Raw genomic sequence first — 23,020 nt, 5'->3', positions numbered from 1 at the left:
GGAGCTCGGTCACCTGGGAAGAGCTTGGAGTAGAGCCACTGCTCCTCCACATCGAGAGGAGCCAGCTGAGGTGGCTCGGGCGTCTTTTTCAGATGCCCCCAGGACGCATCCCTTGGGAGTTGTTCCTGGCATGTCCTACTGGGAGGAGAACCCACGGAAGACCCAGGATACGCTGGAGTGACTATGTCGCTCGGTTGGCCTGGAAACGCCTTGGGATCCTCCCGGAGGAGCTGAAGGAAGTGTCCGGGGAGAGGGAAGTCTGGGTGTCCCTGCTCAGGCAGCTGCGCCCACAACCCGGCCCCAGATACGTGAAGAAGATGGATGGATGGATGGACTCCCACTCTATGCAATCAAACGCTTTTTCAGCATCTAATGAAACGGAGAGGACCTTTTTCTTTGTACTATGTGAAAATTGTATTACATTCAGGAGCCTGCGGACATTGGAATAAGAACATCTGTTTTTAACAAAACCTGTCTGGTCTGGCTTAACTAATACAGGTAGCACCTCCTTTAATCTTCTAGCCAGGAGTTTTGATAGTAACTTGCAGTCAACCCCAAGTAAGCTTATTGGTCTATAAGAAGCACATTGATCAGAGGGCTTATCTTTCTTTGAAATTAGAGGGATGTGAGCCAGATTTAGAGTTGGTGGGAGCGTGCCTCTTTCAAAAGATTCAATAAACATGTTGGTCACAGGTCCCACCACCGACTTTGCCATCTTCTTATAAAATTTGGAGCCAAACCCGTCAGTTTTGTTTTGCAAATGTACTTTTTTATTTGCAGCTGTGTACAATATTATGGCACCACTCAGGAAGGCTTTACCTGTTTCCCCTAAGGTTGAAGCAAAGAGATCAGGCATATCGTTAGTAGTAATAAAAAGTTCCCACTGTGATTCTAAATATGTTAAAAATGTAGGATTGCTACCACCCTACTCTTAGAGTTAAAAGAAGAACCCAATCACGTTTTAATTTTAAGTGTTCAAGATCAGTGAGGTGGGTCTCTTGTAATAATGCCACTTGTACCTTATCTTTTTTGAGCGTATAGAGTATTTTATGTCTGTTCACCACATGATTGATACCTTTGACGTTCAGTGTAACGATTTTTATGTTACTCATAGCGTAGATTATTTGTCTGGTGATAAAGGAAAATGATCTGATTCAAACAGGTGTAGCCCCTGACAAGAACTATGAAATTTACAGCTGTTTGGCAAACAGACTGTGCTGATATAAACATCTCCTACACATGGGGGAACAAGAACCTTCCCCATGCTCACAAAAAAGAATACAAATATGAAAATAGCATAAGAGCATGAGAATTCAGGAAAAAACAAAACAAAAACAAAAAGCTATCCAATGGGTAGTAGTTCAGGCGTACTTGCTGCTAAAAGTAGAATACACTTCGGGAAAATAAAACAAAACTACTCCCATATCTCACCCCCGCTCCCACAACATAAAATTGACAAGCATGTCAATATTGTGATATTCTAAATGATTTTAACATTATCTTTTCTCTGCTAACACATCAACCTTATATATCAGATATGACTGAACTGCAACATGGTGTATAAGACACTTAACTGAGCCAATTCAACTCTGAAACTTTTAACAGCGTTATATAGACTGAGCCTGCTGTTTCTTTGTTATATCACACTGATATTCTGTTAACAGAATAGGCTACTTCTGTATCAAAACAATAAAACTTACTCAGTCCCTCATGGTGTGTAGACATGTCATCCCACAGTAGACAAATCACAGTCCAGAGCCATCCTTCGGATTATTCCGGTTTATTAAGAAAGTTCTCTGCATCTCTCCACGTTTCGAACCTGTGCTCCGTGCCGTTGTGGTTTATGGTGAGAGTAGCTACAGTAGGTAGCTAGGTAGCGGACTCCCTTGTCTATTAAGGCTTGACTCACTCCATTGAAATTGCGATGCTTCTTGGGAGACAGATCCTAATGAATGAAGGATCTACCTTCATATTCCAACACTTTCCCCCTCACTGCTGCCATTATGCTTGGTTTGTCCCTGGAGATGTGGAGTTTGATAACCACTGGCTGCGGATGCACTCCTCGTGGTCCCAGGCTGCTGTGTGCCCAGTCAATTTTTTTTTTTTTTTAAGTATTTTTTTGGCCTTTTCTGGCTTTATTGATAGTACAGCTTGAAGAGGGTGACAGGAAACAGGGTAAGAGAGGGGGAGTGACATGCAGCAAAGGGAGCCAGGCCGGGAGTCGAACCCTAGCCCGCTGCAGAGCCTCTGCACATGGGTCACGCACGCTACCAACCGAGCTAAGCGGCACCCTGCCCTGTCAATTTTAATGCAGCTTCTAGTCTTGGGCCTGCTGTCAGGCCAAGTACAGTAGGCAGCCAGGATTCAAAAAACTGTATTGGAAGTTTTCCCTCCATACCCTCTTCCAGATTAAGGACACGAATATTCTCCCGTCTTCCTTGGTTCACCATATCATCCATGCCCTCAGCCATTTGCTTCATTTTCTTTTCTGCTTCGGAGAGCCTGGTCTCCAGGTCGGCAACCATGTCCTACACATCCGAGACTCACTGCTCTGTGGCAGTGATGGGTTTGGACTGGCTCTCTAAACTTGTGGAAATTTTTTCCGGTGTCATGGAAAATTTCAAAAGTTTCTCCTCCATAATGTTGCTGAAACTTTGAGTTACCTTGTGAATCAGAGCTGTGGTTTCCATAGTCGGTGAAGCCTTGTCTTGCTTGGCTAGCATCAGCAGCTGCAGCATTAGCCCATTTTCGTATCGGAATTTTCATTTGTTTCGACATTGTAAATTATCAAAACTTCACTTTTCTTCCTGTCACCAGATCTTTCAGCACTGTATTGATGTGATAAGTCCGGAGAGGAGCACTAACATACAGATAAATTAAATAAAATCATGTGGGAGCGGGAGCTCAGCAAAAACATGATTCAGTCAGCCATGATCATGTGACTCCCCTACAGCTGATATGTTGTCACAATCCTCTGTTATAGGTCTAAGTCTGAGATAGTTGGGTTAAACATGCAACAATAGTCTGCCCATCTCCTGTTTAACCTCTCATTTCTCATCCCTTTATCTCTAGAACTGGAACTGTCACACTGTTTCAGCCCTCAACCAGCTCCAGAGCAGGATCCAATCATCCTTCATCCCAGTGAATCTGCCCACTTTTAATCACAACCACACTTTCTGTGCCCATCTGGGCCAGAAACCCTCCCCTGAAGATGAACTGGAAGAGCGCTACCTGTTGGACTCTATTGCTTGGCCAGGGCCTCCGCCTCACTCTTCACCAGTCGTCTTGGACCAGTCGAGTGACCCTGTGCACAGCCTTTTCACCCTCCACATTAAGGAGGGAAGGGAGTGGCATGTGGGCGACCAGCTGGAGGCCCTCGTCCAAATGCACGACTTCCAGGGTCGTCCCAAGATCTACGGTGGGGATTTCCTCTTGGCCAGACTGCACTCCCCTGATCTTGGAGCAGGTGTAGCAGGCAAGGTGCTGGACCACAGGAATGGATCTTATTCTGCTCTGTTCCCACTGCTCTGGGTGGGATCAGCACAGGTGGAGGTTACACTAGTGCACTCAAGTGAGGCTGTTGCTGTTCTGCGACGGCTGAGGGAGGAACGGCCTGATCGGGTGTTATTCGAGAGCTTGTTCCGCTCGGGTTCCCACTCTGAGACTACTGTGTGCAACATGTGCCTGCCCCCTGTTCGGAGGCCCCAGTGCAACTACACAGAACTTTCCACAGGTGAGCCCTGGTATTGCTACAAGCCCAAGGTGCTCGGCTGTGACACCAGGATCAACCACGCCAAACGAGGCTATGTGAAAAATCTCCTCACCAACAAAGAGGCACCACTCTTCCAGAGGTTTGTACTGTTGTACTACATGAAAAGATGATTTGTGTTATATTCAAGGATAGGTTGGGTGTTATGTTGTGTTCAGAAGCAATTAGTGATGTGGTCCTTCCAGGTTAGTCAGGGGATGCTGCAGTATTTTCAATTTGACTCTTTATTCAGACCATTGAACTGGCTATAACTCCGGCTGCCTGAGGAAATGGATTTGGTTTTTGGGTTATTTTCATGGGAACTGTGGACATACATCAAATCTGGAATATAATCTGGTAAACTGTTTCTTTTATCTTAGTGGTGTTAACTTAAAAGTTCACATACACGCTTCAGGACCTGACAGAATCAATGTGCTGCCTCCCAGGAAAGGTACAGTAACCTGCAGAGTATTTTGTACATCATGTCACAGTGTGTGCATGCTTTGATTTATTCCATTCAATTAATTTTGTCTACAACATTTCTTTCTTTATATCAGATAGAGTAGAGGTAGAAAGCAGTGTAAAACCAGAAGCTATTCAACTAGCACCATCTGGATATTACTACAAGGACTCATGGAGGTCATTAAATGGTGTTACAATGCGCCAGTTCAATGAATCATCTGCCATCACTCAGTGTTTGAAGGATAAGGTGATCTACATGTATGGAGACTCCACTGTCAGGCAGTGGTTTGAGCACCTGCTTGCTTTTGTACCAGGTGAGTGTTGTTTTTGTCTCACCTTTTATTTTAACACCTGTGTATCTCTCCCCTTGTAACTCCATTTATTCCATCTTCCCCAGAATTGAATCAGTTCAACCTGCACAGTCTTAAAAACATTGGACCTTTCATGGCAGTGGACAGCACCCATAATATTCTCTTGAAGTACCGCTGCCATGGCCCACCCATCCGCTTCAACACTGTCAAAGCCAGTGAGTTGCGTTACATTTTTAATGAGCTGGACCGCCTCTCTGGGAGTCCCAACACCATCGTTGCACTCAGCATTTGGTCCCATTTCAGCACCTTTCCTGTGGAGGTGTACATACGGAGGCTCCGTCACATTAGGCGGGCAGTGTTGCGACTCCTGGACCGAGCGCCAGGGACAATCATTGTTATTCGCTCAGCCAACCTCCAAGCCCTGGACCCAGAGGTGAGCCTTTATAACAGCGACTGGTACTCACTGCAGCTCGATGAGGTGCTCAGAGCCATGTTCAAGGGGCTGAATGTTCTGCTGGTGGACGCCTGGCAAATGACTTTGGCACACCGCCTCCCTCATGCTCTCCATCCACCTCCAGCCATCATCAAGAACATGATAGACATGCTTCTGTCTCATGTTTGCCCAGAGACAAAAAAGCATACATCAATGGAGGTTTGAGATAAAGAGGCCATATCTATTTAATATTTATATCATTAAATGGGGCAGTGCTACTTATCAGGAGTTAATCTGGATAATCAGCTGGTGATGCCTCATTTTTCACGTCTTCAGTGTGGTTCAATAAATGAAAAAACTGTAAATGAAGTCTAACTACGGCAGCATCAAGAGTCACTGATCAGCCCTGTGTGGTGTGTTAAGGCTGAAATATGATCAACAATAATGCAATATTCTAAGCACTGTAACAACTCTCAGACTTGCATTGCATAAGCTCAAAGACACTAGTTGATAATAAATGCAATCAATGCATCCTTATTTCCAATCTTAAATATAAACTTAATTTTCTTAAGGATTTTAGTGTTATCAAGGTGGTGGGTAAATATGGGAAGTTATTGTGGTGCTTTGTATTCGAGCTAAGGAAAAGAAAAATGAAAGTAGAAAATCACTACACGACAGCTTTACACATCCCGCAAGTTCAAGGACCCCCAGAATACTGGGTGAGTGTTGGTGTTGTTTACTCCACTTACAAACAAGCTTTGGCCCACTGGTAGGAGAAGTTTTTCATGCCGGAAGAGGGAGATCTAGTGGGGAACACCGCCAGGGAGCTCCACTATAAAAGGAACGTGAAATAACAATGTTTTTTCTCAGGAGTCAGACTGGACTAAATCGAATAAGCTCACACTAGATAAACACAGTAAAAATAAACATACAGTATCTTCGTTTATCAAGGTGATGGGTAGATGTCAATCATTATGATTCTTTTAGGTTTGAACAAACATATTATCTCTAAACCTCAGCGAGTGCCATCTCTCGCTTTTCTATTGCACTCTAAAAAATAATTCAAGAACCCAGTAAATGTGACAGTAATATATAGGTATGTATGCTTGATAAAACTCCTGAATATCATTATGATGAGTATTTGATTTGACTACATCAAAATCCATTAGTAGAACTCAAAGAGGAACCTTTGTGTGAAATATACACATGTAAATCAAGTTTATTTCTTTGAAATAAATTATTTGACTGACAGACTACATGGTTTAAATATTTGTAATAATCACTGTATGTTTCAACAACATTTTTGAGAATACACTACGAAAAGCAATTCGTTTCAATAAGTGCAATTATTATAGAACTCAACTCAATTTTATTTGAGACGTAACTTAACTTAAAAAATCCAGTAAACAGAGCGGAACTGACTAAGTGACGTCATTCTAACGGTTCTGGGACAGATCTGAACAGGTTGATGGCAGCAGGCTTGGCGGGCACGGCGGATTGAATTAAACCTGACTCGACGGTAAGTAATTTTAAACAAATGTATAATTTCTCATAAGGCTCCTTAGTTACAGAAGACAGACATGAGCATGAAATATCAGTTGACAAACATTACTATCGCGCCATTCGACATTACAGCTACTGTAGCTTAGCTAGTTAACTTGTCTTGTTAGCGTCTGAACAACACTCTAAAAAATAATTCTGCATAGTACTTAATTCAATTGGTGAAACATTTTTACACTTAAAAATATTGAGTTGATTTGAAAGCTCTCAAATCTGTTAAAACAAAACATGAGTATTGAGTAAATCTATTAATGAGTAATGAGTAAGTAATATTTTCAATTACATCTGAATGATTTGACTTGGCACAAACACCACATAAATTGAGTAAATGTAACTGAAATACTGTGTAAACCATACAGAAAACGTGAGTAGAAAGCACTAAAAAAACTGAGTAAATATAATTGAAAACATTTGTAGGAGATAATTGCAAATTTTCTAATGACTTACTAAAAAAATTTGTTGTACTGATTGATTTTTTAAACTTGCTGTATTTGATTTGAGGATATTCAGTACTATATACATACTACTACTATATACATATACAAATATGACCAAGATCTCACAAAACATTAAACTTTATTTTAAAACATTTTTCCCACAGAAAATTACATTTTTTTCCAGTATATGCATATACCTAATACATGAAAGTGCATTTCAATAAGGAATTTTTAAAATACTTAGCATGGCAACTTCTCCCTAAGAACTGGAGCTAGATCACATATCGCAACTTGTCCGTCTGTCTTACCACTCAAGTTATGTGTACACAACCTACAGCAGCACATTCGAAGCTATTACAAGAAAGGCAATTCAGGATACCCAAGATCAAACGCCTCTGAACTAAAATGCTTCTTGCCAAATGGCCATGAAAAAGATACATATTAAAGATGCATATTAATGCAAGGGGTAATCTTCACACTAAACACATTGATGACTAGTAACTGGGCCCATCACATCTGTGACACAAGGGCAAAATCATCTCCACAGCATATTTGGCTTCACATTTAGATATGACAATACATTGGTCATCTCTTATGCTTTTTTAAACACCTGCATTTCTCAGAATTACAGATACTCCAAACTGGAAATACAAAAACTACTTCCTCCTTTAGAAGTACAACATTTAAGTCACTTCTGGTGAAAATGCCTTGAAACTCTTGACTCGAAACTCAAAAATTGGATGCCTCACGCCTCCGAATGATTGAAGAAAAAAATCAAACGCATATTAATGCAAAATGTAAATGTACAATCAAAAAAACATCAACAATCAGTCAGACAACACCTGGAGGTGGTTTGACGAAATGAAGCCATAGATTGTCCAAATTTCTGTCCAGAAGAACCTCACTAATTACTGAGCGTACAGTCTGTTTTTTGCCTTACACACATGGTTCAGTTGTATGAGTCTCATCTGTGCTCATCTACCCCACAGACAACTATATCATTACATTGTTTTTCAGTCGTTGCACCTTTGTTGACAGGTTTCCAGCATCCACTTCAACGAGCATCTTTTGAAATACTTCAAAAATGTATTTAAGAGTTTTGGGGTATTTGAGGTCCAAGGCATAAGTTAGTCCAAGCAAGTAGCCGCAGGCTCTGCTGAGATCCCCAAGGTGGTTGAGTACGGTGGAACCCTCAATGACGATACCTACATCCCTGACTTGTCCATCTTCATCACGCACAAGGTACAGAGCCATCGTCTCTGCTGCCAGCTCTTCTTCCACATTGACCGCTGAATCACCAAAATTCTGTAGACATTGTAAAGGAAACTGGTTATAGCAGGCAGTATGTCACCAAAATAAAAAAAGACCAAACTAACTACATAAATCAGCTACATCACGTTGTAAGTTGTCTATTATTTTAACTAGCATATATGACAAATTTGAGTGATGTGAACAGACACATGCAAATAACAATAATAATTCTGACTTCACCACTAATGAAGGTATCTGTGCATATTTTCATTCATCTACTAGACTTAGCGATATGTCTGTTGGTGCCATAATGTAGTGGGGGGCCATAAACTAGGTGGGGCATTATGATAGCAAACAGCATACAGGTAAGACACAGGTGATGACCAGCAGGTGTATGAGAGGGGAAGCAAATAGTTTTTTGACCATGTCAGTGTGGCAGTGTTTTTAAACCAATAGAAACTATTGAAATGAAACATAATCTGTGAAGATAAATCCTCTCTGGAGATTACATCTGTTGTTAAGTGGCACTATATAAATAAAATAGATTTGAACTGAGCGTCACGCCAATATGGAATTACTTTAAATTTAGATAATATTTTATGTATTAGGTGTGCAGAATCCAAACTGATTTGGATATAAGCTACAAGACTAATGTTGTGCTCTTTCCAATAGACACAAAAAGTCAAAGTGCCAATTGTTACAGCTGACTATGTATTCAGTGGAAACACAAATTTACAGATTACTGTAGGGAGAATGCTGAAAGTCATCTATTGCACTCACCTCAAACTCCTTGATTAAGGCACCCACATCTTCACCCAGGTGATCAATGAGACATCGGATGACAACTTCTCTGGTTTTCTCTATGGGAATTCCACTCTGTTAAGGAGAAAATGTATTTAAACAGCTGACAAGATTCAGCAGTCACTCTCCTCAGTGCAGATTTTGGCCCTTTTACTTTAAATATTATAACAGATTTGACTACACTAAAAAAACCAAACAAAATTTAGTGAAGCAATTGGTAAAACATTGCAATTTCTATTAAAATTCATTATATCATTCAGCCCTTATCTGGAGTGATCGCCGCAACCTTGAAGTCATGTTTGCCATGTGATATATTCCTTAAAAGTCTACTCAGAATATACTCACACTGAAACAGAGGAAAAAGGAATGAAAGATAAAACAGTGTGGTAGGCAGAGTGGTAGAGGAGCAATAATGTGAAGAGTGTATGTTGCATATGAAGAAGACAGACAGAGGAGATTGAGAAACACTGTGGTGGAATAAAGGCTGCATGAGGCATATGACCTTGTGTTGAATGCAAGAGTACAGAAGAGTCAGTTATTAGAGAAGTAAATTAGGTTTAGAAGAGACACAACAGATGAGGGAAAGAAGTATCTCAACAGAGGAGTAAACTGAAATACCTGGAGTAGAATATTCATTTCTGTACGATGTCTCTCTCCAGCAGCACCTTTCTTGGCTTGGAAGATGGCAAGCAGTTTAGGGGTGTTATGGTCTAACATGAACATGAATTTGGCCTCAAGATTTACGGTGGTAATTCGATGGAACTCAGCGTTGACCTGAAAAAAAAGAAAAAAGACAAAAAAGGACAGGGCCCAATTTACAAACTTAGATTTAAACAATGCAATTTCTGAATTTCAGCCTCTTCTGCCCAAGGTATATGTGTTAAACTGTGTTGGAGAAATTACATTTTCTCACCTGTGACACATCGAACAAGGCAGGCCACCTTTCCTTGATCTCCTTGATGCTCAGTTGAAGACTAACAACATCCTGTCTTCGATGAGCAAAAGTGTTGGACATCAATCCATTGATGGTTGGCCTCTCTCTCTTCTTTAATTCAGACAGAATTTTGAGCCGCTGTTGCTCTTGGTGTTCACTGCTTTCTCCTGAAGGATAATGTGGGAGATACATCACTTCCCCTTTGCGTGCTTTTTTAACATTTTGGGCTGGTTTCCTCTCACCAGGACGCTTGTTTTTGAGAGAATTGCACGTAACTTCAGGAAATCCAAGATTTCTTAACTTGGACCTATAATTCCCCATCTTGTATTTTAGGCTGTACATCCATCCAATCCATCCGTTGCGACTTCCAGGTTCTGTTAGACATGGGTGTTTTTGGACTAAGGCTTCTGCAACCTGTCCGACCTGAAGGCCTGTGGGATAGGCAGTGTAACTGTACATGTAATCTGCCAGCCTTTCCAGTATTTCAGACTTCAACTTGGGGTTGTTGAGGACAGTTCCATTTTTCAAAAATTGTTCATTCGCATTCCTCAGTACTGCCTCTGTTGCAACTGAAAAACGTGGAATTTCAATTTCACTTGGCCACAATACCCTTTCGGGGCTTAGTAAGACAGTGCCTTGTGATGACACTGATGATGTGCCATCTGACTGGTAGTCAGCAGAACTAGAGGATGACTGTGAAGACAGTGTTTTTGAAGTCAAACTGGAGGTGTCACTCACATTGTCTGCATCTGCCACATTTTCAGTCTCCGGTGTTGCTAATGAGAGCACTATGGATGGAATAATGACCACCTTGATTGTCCCCTTATGTTTAACCTCGTTAGTAGAATGAATTGTGAAGAAATCACCAAAGTCCTCGTCAAAGTAGTGGAGGGTGAATTCCTCATGGATCTGGAAAGTGTCCTTCACAGTCTTATGCAATTGCTCCACTGTGTCTGGCATCCCTGATGACAGTGTGAGCTTCTCACTATGATGATCTATAATCACCTTCACAACAACAGGGTCCATCTGTATGAAAACAATTCACAACTGGAAATCAGAGTAGGATTGCTGTACCGTTGATGCTTTTAGCTTTTTCACCTACTACTGGACAATAATGTGTCTTTTTAAACTGACCATGCGTTTCCCTCCCACACAGTATGCTGCCAAGGGGTATGTATCACTAAGTTGCTGTATGTGCAGCAGAGTCACCTTCCCAGAGTGCTCCAAAACAAATCCCCTAAAATGTTCATAATACCAACTGTTAAGCAACTTAACAATGAAAGTAAGATCACTGCCTACAATCACAATTTGTGAAATTTCCACAAAATCGGGTAGACCACCGGTAGCACCATGAGGCAAAATCATCCCAACTGCATATCTGGTTCCATGATATGACAGTGCATTTGTCAGCTCCACTGTGGTTTGTGTTGGATATACTTTTTTAAAAGACTCCTGTATTTCCTCATGCAGCAATGCCAATGGAATACTAGTTACTTTACTCACACATAATGCAGGTTTCAAAGCATCAGCATGTAAATGATATGACATCATCATTTGGTGCTTTGTGGCGAGACTGAGTAGAATGTTTCTGAAACTGTTTGTGTGTCTACCAATACGCTTGAAAAAACTATGCTTTGCCTCAAAGCGCATAGTCCAGACACAAACCAAAGGTCCAAAGCATTTTTATCATGTCTGGATAATGTTCCAAGAAATGGAACTTAGGAGTTAACTTAAAGTCAGGAAAAACTTCCAGCAGTCTATGGCAACGTTCAGATATCAATGCATCAAGATAACTTATACTGTCCTCGGTATGAATCGGGGATACCACGAGTTCAGTAATATCTTTTAATATCATGAGAACTTGCCATGCGGGATCACTGAATGGCACCTTTGCACCAATTATAAATGGTAATAATCTTAGTAGTGTCCAATTCTCGTGTGCGTTTCCACCGATAGATCTGCGAGAAGAAAGATTTAGTGGGATGGGTTGGGGGCGGTCAGTTTTATTGGTCCAATTATACGGAAACTCGGTAATCAAATCGTTCAGTTGTAAAAGAGTGAAATACTGCTTTTTTACAAACGCATTAAAACATAGTGCCAACTCCAAAGGTATTATTCCTTCCAAGAGGTCGTGGAGCACATCTGGTGGGTACCCTGTCACAAAATGGAAATGCTTCAATTTCTCTGTTAAGGGACAAACCTTCTTTACACTGTAACAATGTACCAGATCAGGGTTTTCCTTTACAGATTGAACATGTAAAGTATAATTCTCCTTTGTTCTTGGTGGAAAAAACCCAGAATGCACCTCTTTTTGCTGGTAGTCTGAATGGTCCCCAATACAAAATCTACATATGTAATGCCCAGTAAAACTTTCCACCAGGCCCCTCAAGGAATGAGCACCTAGATTATCCGCTGAAACACAAAAAACTGTTCCCCTGATATTTTTGCCACTGGCAGGAAAAAAAATGCCTTCTTCCTCTAATGTAATAAGGTCCTTCAAGAGAGGCTCCAGGACAGTTTCATAGCCAAATTTCTTAACATCATTAGCTTTGCAAAGAAGTGCCAAATTAATTGATGTTAATTGGGATCTCAATTCTGATGGCACATCTGCAAGTAGCCAATACACGGCTGTCACTTTGTGTTTTTCCCGTGAGGTTCCAAGTGGATTACATATTTCAAAATCATCCACATAAAGTATAAGTGAAATTCTTAGCTCCCCATCTGTGTGAAACTCATTTAACTTAAAATATTTGCCATCTCGAAAGGATGAAAGCTGTGATGCATTGCCTGAATGTCTTGTCAGTATTTTACTTACAACGTCTTTATTGTTTAACAGTTGCTGTAAGGATTGTAGGATGGGTACATATTGAAAAGAACAACTGTCCAGTGGATCAAATATATATTCAACTGGCTCGATAAAATGGAAGTTTTCTTTAAAGTATTTCTCCCTCTTATACTTAGAATGAAAAGGACCATCAGGACCAAACGCTTTAGTTAGAGGATTACAGAGTTGTAATTTTTCAACTAACTCACTGATAAGATTTTCATCAACAGTGCAGTTATTCTGTGTCAAAATGTCTCTCACTAAATTTGGAATGTACTGCGATGATGATGTGCAAATAAACTGGAGCTGTTCCACCAAGTCATCTAAACATTTACCTGTGACATGATAAATGCTTTCTAACTTCAACAAGAGAGAACCAATTACTTCCACAAATGCACTTGTATGTCCTTCGCAATCCAAATCTACAGAAGTATCCAATTCCACATCATCAGTTGATTCCACTGATGAAAAATGGCTTTCTTTCTGTTGAACACTGGTAGAAATAGGAAGTTTTACAATCACATCAGTCTTTAAGTCATCACATGAGTAAGATTGGTGCTTTCGACTTTTGTGAGTAGCATAAGTGCCATATATGTTTGTTTTGAACTCACAACCATCAAACACACACTCTATTGTTTCTAGTCTTTTCAGATGAGAGTTAATGTGTTGAAAATAATCTTTTGTATTTGGAAAGCATGAGTCACAAATTTTACATTTAAAAGCTATCACATCTCGTTGATTTTCAGTTTCCTCTGATTTGTGAGCTCTATACAAGTGTGTACGCAAGCCACCCCAAGTTTTAAAGGAACACGAACAGTTCAAATGAATACAAGGCAGAAAATGTCCATGACCAAAATGTCCATGTTTCAGTCGATAGTGTTTAAGAAGTCCCCCCTTCGATGATGCCACAAATGTGCAGAGCTTACACTGCCATTCCATACACTTTTACCTTACTGTGGGTTAAATGGGGTGCACCAGTGGCTCACAGGATGGAGATTATGCCGTGAGGCTCTCTTTTTCCCTTGGTGATCTGGGTTCAAGTGAGGCTTGCTGCCCTTTGCTGCTCGTCCTCCCTATATCTTTCTCCTTCACACGTGCATTCCTGTGGCTCCCACACTCATTCTGTAACATAGGGACAAAATTTTCAAAACAAGAGCACAATAAAAACCTCTGTTGCCACAGCAAGTTAAGAAACTAAAGTCAATATTCCCACAATAAATTTGGAATAAATGTAGGGTATGCTTTGCTAATATTAAACAGAAACAACTTACCTCCCCTCTTTTCTTGATCAGTTGTTTCCCATGCTGAAAAGCAAATTTTGAAAATATATTGAATGCATGATAAAACCATCAATCTTATGGTATTTCCTTCCATAACAACCTAACACACAAGTCACTATGAATTACATGCTTTTATATCTCGCTGAATACAAACCAGTCTTGGCTTTAATAATTAATTCTTTAGTTTTTTCCTGTGAACTTTTAAAATAAGGCTACTAGAGATACACGCACTCTATCGCTCCAGTGAGTGAGACGAGAGACCTGCACTGGAAATTAAGACAGAGCCCAGCCTGAGACGTTCAGGTACATGGCAACTTATTTTTGCCATTTCCTTGCTCGTGCTTAATCTCAATCACTTACAACTCAATTTTTATCGTATTCTTTACACCTTAGAAATAGTGTTTACCTTCCATGCATGCCGATAAAGCTTATGACATTAAAAACAGAAAGAGACGAGAGACGAGACGCCTCACAGCAGTCGGAGGGAGGTCGTGTTCACGCCACATAGTCCGCTGAGTCCGCACTACCTGCGATAATTCATACATTGTTTCACATTTCGGATAGTTTGCGTTTACAAAGCGAAGCCACCAAAACAGGCAAGGAAGCGGCGTGCCTCCTTCGACCGAGACCACCTCGTCCAGGTGGACTAGAGTCCAGTTGCTGGCAGAGGACTCGGTCGGCGTTTAGCGCCAAAAGACAGCCAGCCCGTGCAGAGCCAGCCTGAAACCACTGAAATGATAACTTTAAATTACATGTGTCCTCCAGCTATATCCTGTTTAGGTTTTAACGCGGTCTAGAGTTATCAACGGGCCTGCAAATTAAAACCCGACCCGACCCGCGGGTGCTAAAGCCCGGAGCGGTCGCGGTCTGACTCTCTAGCACTCACTCACAGCCCGCACGCGGCCAAAAACAAAATATAACAACGCGGTGCAACAGCGCCCTGTGAGCTGTTATGTACATCCGCGATTTTTGGTGCCAGTCGACACGGCACCTTTTGAGAGGCGGGGCGGGGGTGCTACTCCGAGCCCTCAGCCCCGACTCTAACCCGCGGGTCGGTTCGAGTTGGGTCGGGCTCGCCAGGCGCCTTCAGTACGCTAACGCGGTCTGAAACCTGCACAGCTAGTCTGTGATGCATCTTCGATACGGTTATAAATGGGTGCTCTGGTTAACTTGGCAGGGCGAAAAGTTTTAGGTTTTATTCCCAAACCTGCCTCAACAACATGTTGCAGTTACACACATTAAATGTTGGAGCTACACGAAAGAAGCCTTTGACTAACTTCACAGTGCAACGAGTCAGCCGCTTTGCAAAATGACCTCCATGTTGCCATGTGGGTATTGTGCTTCTGGCTCTCCTCATGAACCTTCAGCAAGTAGCTTGCATTTTTCCAGTCCTTTAGTCCTTCCTTCTTAAGTCTGTCTCTTTTGAAGAAAACATTTAGCAGCAGAAGCAGTGCAAGCTCTCATTTCTGTTTGAGTACATTAGCCAGCTTCTTTTATTCTTCTCAGCATTGACTAGGACTCTGTCACAAAACTCGTGTTGACACTCTCCCATCTTTTTTTATTTGAAATGGTCCTTGGTGAACTAACTCTCATCTCACTTTGTCAGTTAGAAGAGATGTCCAGTCGGCAGATTCTGTTGGTGCAGCCTTTAGTCCTGATGCTGTGTCACTCTGCTGTGCTGAGGTAGAGGGACAGGAGCACCTGATGCTGTGTCACTGGGCTGGTGCTGAAATATTTCAAAAGTGCATCTGAAGAGAGAAGAGAAGTCTATGTGACCACTGCAAGTTACATTTTAATAAAAAAAACAGATGCTGGATATGAATATATATATATACTGTATATATATAGACTAATAATGAAAATGTTATTCATTCAACTTTGTCATTGCAATGCAATTCAGTCTAACCAGAGTGCAAGTTCAGTGTGTGTGTGCGTGCGTTTGTGTGTGTGTGTGTGTGTGTGTTTGTGTGTGTGTACGTATATATATATATATATATATATATATATATATATATATACACTATATTACCAAAAGTATTCGCTCACCCATTCAAATGATCAGAATCAGGTGTTCTAATCACTTGGCCTGGCCCCAGGTGTATAAATTCAAGCACTCAGGCATGCAGACTGTGAAACAAGACATTTGTGAAAGAATGGGCCGCTCTCAGGAGCTCAGTGAATTCCAGCGTGGAACTGTCATAGGATGCCACTTGTGCAACAAATCCAGTCGTGAAATTTCCTCGCTCCTAAATATTCCACAGTCAACTGTCAGCTCTATTATAACAAAATGGAAGCGTTTGGGAACAACAGCAACTCAGCCACGAAGTGGTAGGCCACGTAAAGTGACGGAGAGGGGTCAGCGGATGCTGAAGCGCATAGTGCAAAGAGGTCGCCGACTTTCTGCACAGTCAATTGCTAGAGAGCTACAAACTTCATGTGACCTTCAGATTAGCCCAAGTACAGTACGCAGAGAGCTTCATGGAATGGGTTTCCATGGCCGAGCAGCTGCAGCCAAGCCACACATCACCAAGTGCAATGCAAGGCGTCGGATGCAATGGTGTAAAGCACGCCGTCACTGGCCTCTAGAGCAGTGGAGACGCGTTCTCTGGAGTGATGAATCACGCTTTTCCATCTGGCAATCTGATGGACGAGTCTGGGTTTGGAGGTTGCCAGGAGAACGGTACATTTCAGATTGCATTGTGCCAACTGTGAAATTTGGTGGAGGAGGAATTATGGTATGGGGTTGTTTTTCAGGAGCTGGGCTTGGCCCCTTAGTTCCAGTGAAAGGAACATTGAATGCTTCAGGATACCAAAACATTTTGGACAATTCCATGCTCCCAACCTTGTGGGAACAGTTTGGAGCGGGCCCCTTCCTCTTCCAACATGACTGTGCACCAGTGCACAAAGCAAGGTCCATAAAGACGTGGATGACAGAGTCTGGTGTGGATGAACTTGACTGGCCTGCACAGAGTCCTGACCTGAACCCGATAGAACACCTTTGGGATGAATTAGAGCGGAGACTGAGAGCCAGGCCTTCTCGACCAACATCAGTGTGTGACCTCACCAATGCGCTTTTGGAAGAATGGTCAAAAATTCCTATAAACACTCTCCTCAACCTTGTGGACAGTCTTCCCAGAAGAGTTGAAGCTGTAATAGCTGCAAAAGGTGGACCGACATCATATTGAATTCTATGAGTTAGGAATGGGATGGCACTTCAGTTCATAGAATGAGTAAAGGCAGGTGAGCGAATACTTTTGGTAATATAGTGTATATATATATATATATATATATTTTTTTTTTTTTTTTTTTTAATGTCACCATCTCTTGGTAAATTTAATTCATAAGATTGGATAAGATAAGATAAATTGAGATAGTCCTTTAATTGACCCACAATGGAGAAATTTAAAGTGTTGCAGCAGCATACAGCAGTGTAGGAATATAGAACCTAAGTGCAAAATGTAGAAATAAGTATATAAAAATATTTAAATATAGAAATATCATCAAATCAAATCATAATGTATATTATTATTAGTTGTCGTCATATTTGTATTAATTGCATTTTAATTTTTGCGAGGCTAGTATTTACATTAATTTCATTGTGTAATTTACCATTAAGACCAAAACAAATCTTAATAATCTGCTTGTGTGATGGATTTCTTGTCATGACAAGGTCAGCGCTGCAGTTTGTTACTAAGGGTGACACAGAGCCAGCTCCCAGCACGTCACCAGGTCCATCAAGCACCATGTTCATGTCAACAGGTGCAAATGCAACAGCAGCCAGCATATCACCAGGCCCATCAAGCAACATCTCTTCAGCTACAGATGCTACTATCACTACTCTAAGTGCATCCTTTGCACATTTGCAGAGAATGCATCCCTTCGCGCAAAATGGGGCCCCCCACAGATCGTGGGGCCCTATGCACAGCGGGTGTTCTGCGTGTAGGGAGGGGTGGCGCTGCACCTGTAAAATAACACCTGAACACACCTAATGTTAACTTTCCAAATGTCCCTGATGAATTTAAGGTGGAGTAACATTAACATCGACTCAACTTTTTATTGATTATTATACAACAAGTAGTTCCGACCAAGCAATCTGATTTGTCAACAAGAAATTTGGAACATGCTCAAATCAGCATGACAGCATGCCTGACTCATTACTCAAAATATCACTCTGCCAATTCTGTGGCAACATTGTAACTGTCAGAGCTGGAGTAGGAAATGGTGGAAAAATAGGCTACAGTTACGGCTCGTGAAAAACTTTATATTTTGATTGTAAAACGCATGAAAATATACATTTCAGATTTACTTTAAAAGAAAAGTACCTGTTTCCACAGACTCATATCACTTCAGATTGATAGTACTCAAAGTCAGAGTTGCAACCAGATAATTCTGGGAAGATCTGATGTGGATTTTCAAAATTTTCAAAATCCCAATAAAATACATTTACATTTGTGGTGAAAATGTGACAACGTGTGGAAAAGTTCAAGGGGGATGAATACTTTTAGAAGGAACTGTATATAGACAATATCATTTAAATTCAAATGAACAAATCCACATATATAATAGGCAAGCTAAAGAACTTAGACAACGAAGCAAACTCTTTAAAGGGAGAGGGACTAGCACTGGTAAAAGACTGTAAAACTATAAGCACACAAGGCAGAAGATAAAAATCTGGCCAACATGGGCCAGGTGAGGGAGCACATGTGGCAGAAGGACAAAGAAGAAACACTTTGTGACTGAAACAACAGGACATGGTAGTCTTCCAGGGTGGTTGGGTTGGTGAAATTGGCCCTGCTGAAAGAGGTGTTCATGTCAATCTGAATTTGGAGGGAAAATAATGCTTGAATAATTTGAGGTAAACTCTGAGGTTGAATACCATCAGTCTGAAGTGAAATTAGTCTGTGGACAACGGCAGATTCCCTCCAATATCAATCTATATTTGAGTGAAATATTATAAATATTTTGCATTTCACAGGTCTTGAATTTTGAAAATTCACATCAGATCTTCCTGGAATTATCTGAGTGCAACTCAGAACAGGTACTGTTCTTTTAAAGTAAATCTGAAATCAATGGAAAATATCAGCAAAAAAGTCACATTTTAGAGGGCTTTAAATTTGAAAATCCACTTCAGAACGTCCTGGAACTACATGAGTGACACTCTGGCTTGAAGTACTATCAGTCTGAACACAAATGAGTTTGTGGAAACAGGTAGTTTTCTTTTAAAGTAAATCTGAAATCAAAAGGAAATATTATCAACAATCTCAATTTTCAAAGTGCTTTCATTTTGAAAATCCACATCAGATATTCCTGGAATTATCTGAGTGCAACCCTGTCATTGAGTACTATCAGTCTGAACAGAAATGAGTCTGTGGAAACAGGTACTGTTCTTTTAAAGTAAATCTGAAATCAAAGGGAAATATTAGCAAAAATGTCACATTTTAGAGGGCTTTAATTTTAAAAATCCACATCAGAACATCCTGGAACTACATGAGTGACACTCTGGCTTGAAATACTATCAATCTGAACACAAATGAGTTTGTGGAAACGGGTAGTTTTCTTTTAAAGTAAATCTGAAATCAAAAGGAAATATTATCAACAATCTCAATTTTCAGAGTGCTTGCATTTTGAAAATCCACATCAGATCCTCCTGGAATTATGTGAGTGCAACCCTGTCATTGAGTACTATCAGTCTGAAGTGAAATGAGTCTGTGGAAATGGGTAGTTTTCTTTTAAACTAAATCTGAAATCAAAAGGAAATATTAGCAAAAATGTCACATTTTGGAGGGCTTTAATTTTGAAAATCCACATCAGAACATCCTGGAAATACATGAGTGACACTCTGAGTTGGAGTACTATCAGTCTGAGGTGAAATTTGTCTGTGGAAACAGGTAGTGTTCTTTTAAAGTAAATCTGAAATCAAAGGACGACATTAGCAAAAGTCCGATTTTAGACTGCTTTAATTTGGAAAATCCAAATCAGATCCACCTGGCATTATCTGAGTGCACCTCTGACGTTGAGTACTATCAATCTGAAGTGAAATGAGTCTGTGGAAGCAGGTAGATTTCTTTTAAAGTAAATCTGAAATCAAAAGGAATATATCAGCAAGGACGTCACATTTTAGAGGGCTTCTGTTTTGAAAATCCGAATCAGATCTTCCTGGAATTATCTGAGTGAGTCTCTGAGGTTGAGTTCTATCACTCTGAAGTGAAATGAGTCTGTGGAAACTGGTACTTTCCTCTTAATGTGGATCTGAATTTGAGGGAAATATTGAAAATATTTGACTATTAAGTGGGCTATTATTTTAATTCCTCATCAGAAACTCCAGCTATTGTGTTTATTTTTATGTTGGACTAATTGTACAAACAGATGAAATATCATGGCCCCCATCTTCTATGGCTTCAGTGTGATCAGATTAAGGATGGTAAAATGAATTAAATAATAAATAAATAATCAATGAATTAATTCCTTAAATGCTCAATTAAGTAATTAACTAATCGTTTAAACAATTCATCAATCAATTAACAGACTGGCTGATTGATTGTATTTGTGTGAAATTGCAGACTGCCTTCATAAGTGTCTGATTTTATTTTGAATGCTGTTCTGGCACTGCATTACCGTAATATCGTCTATATACAGGCACTGCAAATTAAGTGGCGGCTAGGTTGACCGGGGAGTGGAGTGGACGGTGGCTTGACTGCAGTGCCAAGACGGTAGACAGGAAGACGGTGTTTTCACTCGCCCCTTACATCACTGGACGTCACGGAAGCTACATCGTGTTTATTTATTTATTCTTCCCCTTTACAGGTTAAAAAAAATGAACATTATCGGGTTTTGACGTGTTTCTATGTTTTCTGTGCCGTGAAAGATAAATAGGAAGTAAGATACTGGAGTCTGCAGTAACTTTGAGAGCTAATAAGTTTTGTTCACATGAATGTTACACTCACCGTAGCTTCCTCGTTAGCTGCGTTGTGCGGAGCGGACGACATTGTTTCAGAGGCGTAGTTGTGCCGTTTGTGTGCAGTGTTTCACATTTAATGAGAATACTTGATGCTAGCCATGTAGCACTGTTATTCTTTTGTTTGTATGGGTAAAAGAGTGATGTTAATAGCTTCCATTTTGCGGGATATATGTTTTGTTATGGCCACCATACATAACAGATGTGATATACTTGCGTTTATATTTGAGCAGACCTAGATGTAAAACATGAGTATATGTTACTAGACAGATCTGAATTAAACCATTGTAAAGATATTTTATGTTTCCAGTACAATGCTTTATTTTTCTAACGGAACAATCTTTGGAGATAACAGTTGTTATAACAGTTGCTGATTTGATAGCAATGTAATGTTGAGAAAATTGTGTATTTTTGCATTACAACACTGGACGTGACTGAAGCAACATCGTGTCCATGTTTCTGATTTATTATTCCCCTTTACAGGGGTGTAACATATGATCAGGTACCAACTATTATTTTTATGTTTCTTTATGAATATAAATAGGTCATCGTGCTATTTTTCTGTTTATTGATCCTTCTTGTGGTTTATACATCTGTATAAGGCACTGAGGACCTAATGATGCCATCATCACCGCAGTGGAAAGCACATGGAGCCTGATCATGGGACACAGAAAAAAGGCACTTTGTGTGGAAAACTCTCCAAATATGCTGTCATCTTCCTCATTCTGGCTGTGTTTGGACTCATATTCCTGCTGCGTAACGTCAACACTGCAGAGGTGAGGAGAGAAGGAGGTGCGCCGGGTTTTTAATTTAGGTCTTTTTCTTGAAAGGACAAAGGGTATATTTATCATTTGTCATTTTAGCCTCCAACAACATATATTTTTTGTTAATACTGTTAATGTTGTGACGCAGTCCTCTGTAATAGGTCTAAGTCTGAGATAGTTGGGTTAAACTGTAGTGGGAGACTACTTCCTTATCTGTCAGCTGGGTGAGCTGTGGCAGCACTTGTTGCTGATTTATTTCAACATTGATACTATAAATGGTGCATCAAACAATGGTCTTTTATCAGGCTCGAACTCATTGTTAGAGCACAGTTGGGACTGCAAGGGATATTCCTAAATCTATTTATATGAATGATCATGACCCAGTTTCTTATTTGCCACTACAAAACATACAACAATAGTCTGCCCATCTCCTGCACAACTCTCATTCTCATCCCTTTATCTCTAGAACTGGAACTGCCACACTGTTTCAGCCCTCGACCAGCATCAGAGCAGGATCCAATCCAAACTGCCTACTTTTCACAACCATACCTTCTGTGCCCATCTGGGCCAGAAACCCTCCCCTGAAGATGAACTGGAAGAGCGCTACCTGTTGGACTCTATTGCTTGGCCAGGGCCTCCGCCTCGCTCTTCACCAGTCGCCTTGAACCAGACGAGTGACCCTGTGCACAGCCTGTTCACCCTCCCCATTAAGGAGGGAAGGGAGTGGCATGTGGGCGACCAGCTGGAGGCCCTCGTCCAAATGCACGACTTCCAGGGTCGTCCCAAGATCTACGGTGGGGATTTCCTCTTGGCCAGACTGCACTCCCCTGAGCTTGGAGCAGGTGTAGCAGGCAAGGTGCTGGACCACAGGAATGGATCTTATTCTGCTCTGTTCCCGCTGCTCTGGGTGGGATCAGCACAGGTGGAGGTTACACTAGTGCACTCAAGTGAGGCTGTTGCTGTTCTGCGACGGCTGAGGGAGGAACAACCCCAGAGAGTGTTTTACAAGAGCTTGTTCCGCTCAGGCTCCCTTTCTGAGACTACTGTGTGCAACATGTGCCTGCCCCCTGATCAGAAACTCCAGTGCAACTATACAGACCTTTCCACAGGTGAGCCCTGGTACTGCTACAAGCCCAAGGTGCTCAGCTGTGACACCAGGATCAACCACGCCACAGGAGGCTATGTGAAAAATCTCCTCACCAGCAAAGAGGCACCACTCTTCCAGAGGTTTGTACTGTCATTAAAAACTGAAACTGGTTA

At 41.0% G+C, this 23,020-nt stretch overlaps 4 protein-coding genes across 14 annotated transcripts in view; 3 read left to right on the top strand and 1 right to left on the bottom strand.

Annotated features, from left to right (window-relative positions):
- LOC119025532 overlaps positions 1 to 5,354 on the top strand; it is a 28,600-nt gene extending 23,246 nt beyond the window's left edge. For 5 of the 6 annotated variants that reach the window (XM_037109171.1, XM_037109174.1, XM_037109172.1 and 2 more), the window contains exons 8-11: positions 3,073 to 3,851; positions 4,129 to 4,199; positions 4,306 to 4,524; positions 4,608 to 5,354. In XM_037109171.1, the coding sequence (XP_036965066.1) occupies positions 3,073 to 3,851; positions 4,129 to 4,199; positions 4,306 to 4,524; positions 4,608 to 5,179 (1,641 nt within the window). In that variant the 3' untranslated portion in view covers positions 5,180 to 5,354. The remainder of the gene's footprint in view (positions 1 to 3,072; positions 3,852 to 4,128; positions 4,200 to 4,305; positions 4,525 to 4,607) is intronic. The other variant, XM_037109175.1, reaches the window with a different exon arrangement.
- A 1,344-nt stretch (positions 5,355 to 6,698) lies between these two features.
- On the bottom strand, positions 6,699 to 15,803 carry LOC119026447. Of its 6 annotated transcripts, none has more exons than XM_037110844.1 (6): positions 14,033 to 14,287; positions 13,711 to 13,883; positions 9,917 to 10,963; positions 9,622 to 9,777; positions 8,983 to 9,078; positions 6,699 to 8,256 (listed from the first exon to the last, which is right to left on the bottom strand). In XM_037110844.1, the coding sequence occupies exons 3-6, from the start codon at positions 10,961 to 10,963 to the stop codon at positions 7,945 to 7,947; spliced, it is 1,611 nt and encodes a 536-aa protein (XP_036966739.1). In that variant the 5' UTR covers positions 13,711 to 13,883; positions 14,033 to 14,287; the 3' UTR covers positions 6,699 to 7,944. The 6 variants fall into 6 exon arrangements, 2 of the variants coding, with proteins under 2 accessions (XP_036966739.1, XP_036966740.1); XM_037110845.1 differs by having other exon boundaries at positions 13,716 to 13,883; XR_005077158.1 differs by adding an exon at positions 15,640 to 15,803 and having other exon boundaries at positions 6,737 to 8,256; positions 9,917 to 13,883; positions 14,033 to 14,065.
- A 4,925-nt stretch (positions 15,804 to 20,728) lies between these two features.
- The window catches only part of LOC119025357 (NXPE family member 3-like), a 10,977-nt gene continuing 8,685 nt past the window's right edge, over positions 20,729 to 23,020 (top strand). The window contains exons 1-3 of the mRNA XM_037108845.1: positions 20,729 to 20,845; positions 21,599 to 21,772; positions 22,227 to 22,987. Coding sequence (XP_036964740.1) covers positions 21,644 to 21,772; positions 22,227 to 22,987 — 890 coding nt within the window. The 5' untranslated portion in view covers positions 20,729 to 20,845; positions 21,599 to 21,643. The remainder of the gene's footprint in view (positions 20,846 to 21,598; positions 21,773 to 22,226; positions 22,988 to 23,020) is intronic.
- The window catches only part of LOC119025356 (NXPE family member 3-like), a 19,208-nt gene continuing 16,953 nt past the window's right edge, over positions 20,766 to 23,020 (top strand). The window contains exon 1 of the mRNA XM_037108844.1: positions 20,766 to 21,498. The gene's annotated coding sequence lies outside the window, so the exon portion shown is untranslated. The remainder of the gene's footprint in view (positions 21,499 to 23,020) is intronic.

This window comes from Acanthopagrus latus, chromosome 9 (assembly GCF_904848185.1).
Source record: "Acanthopagrus latus isolate v.2019 chromosome 9, fAcaLat1.1, whole genome shotgun sequence".
Classification (NCBI taxonomy): Eukaryota; Metazoa; Chordata; class Actinopteri; order Spariformes; family Sparidae; genus Acanthopagrus; species Acanthopagrus latus.
Note: the sequence above shows the minus strand (reverse complement) of the source record. Positions and strands in the feature narration are given on the sequence as shown.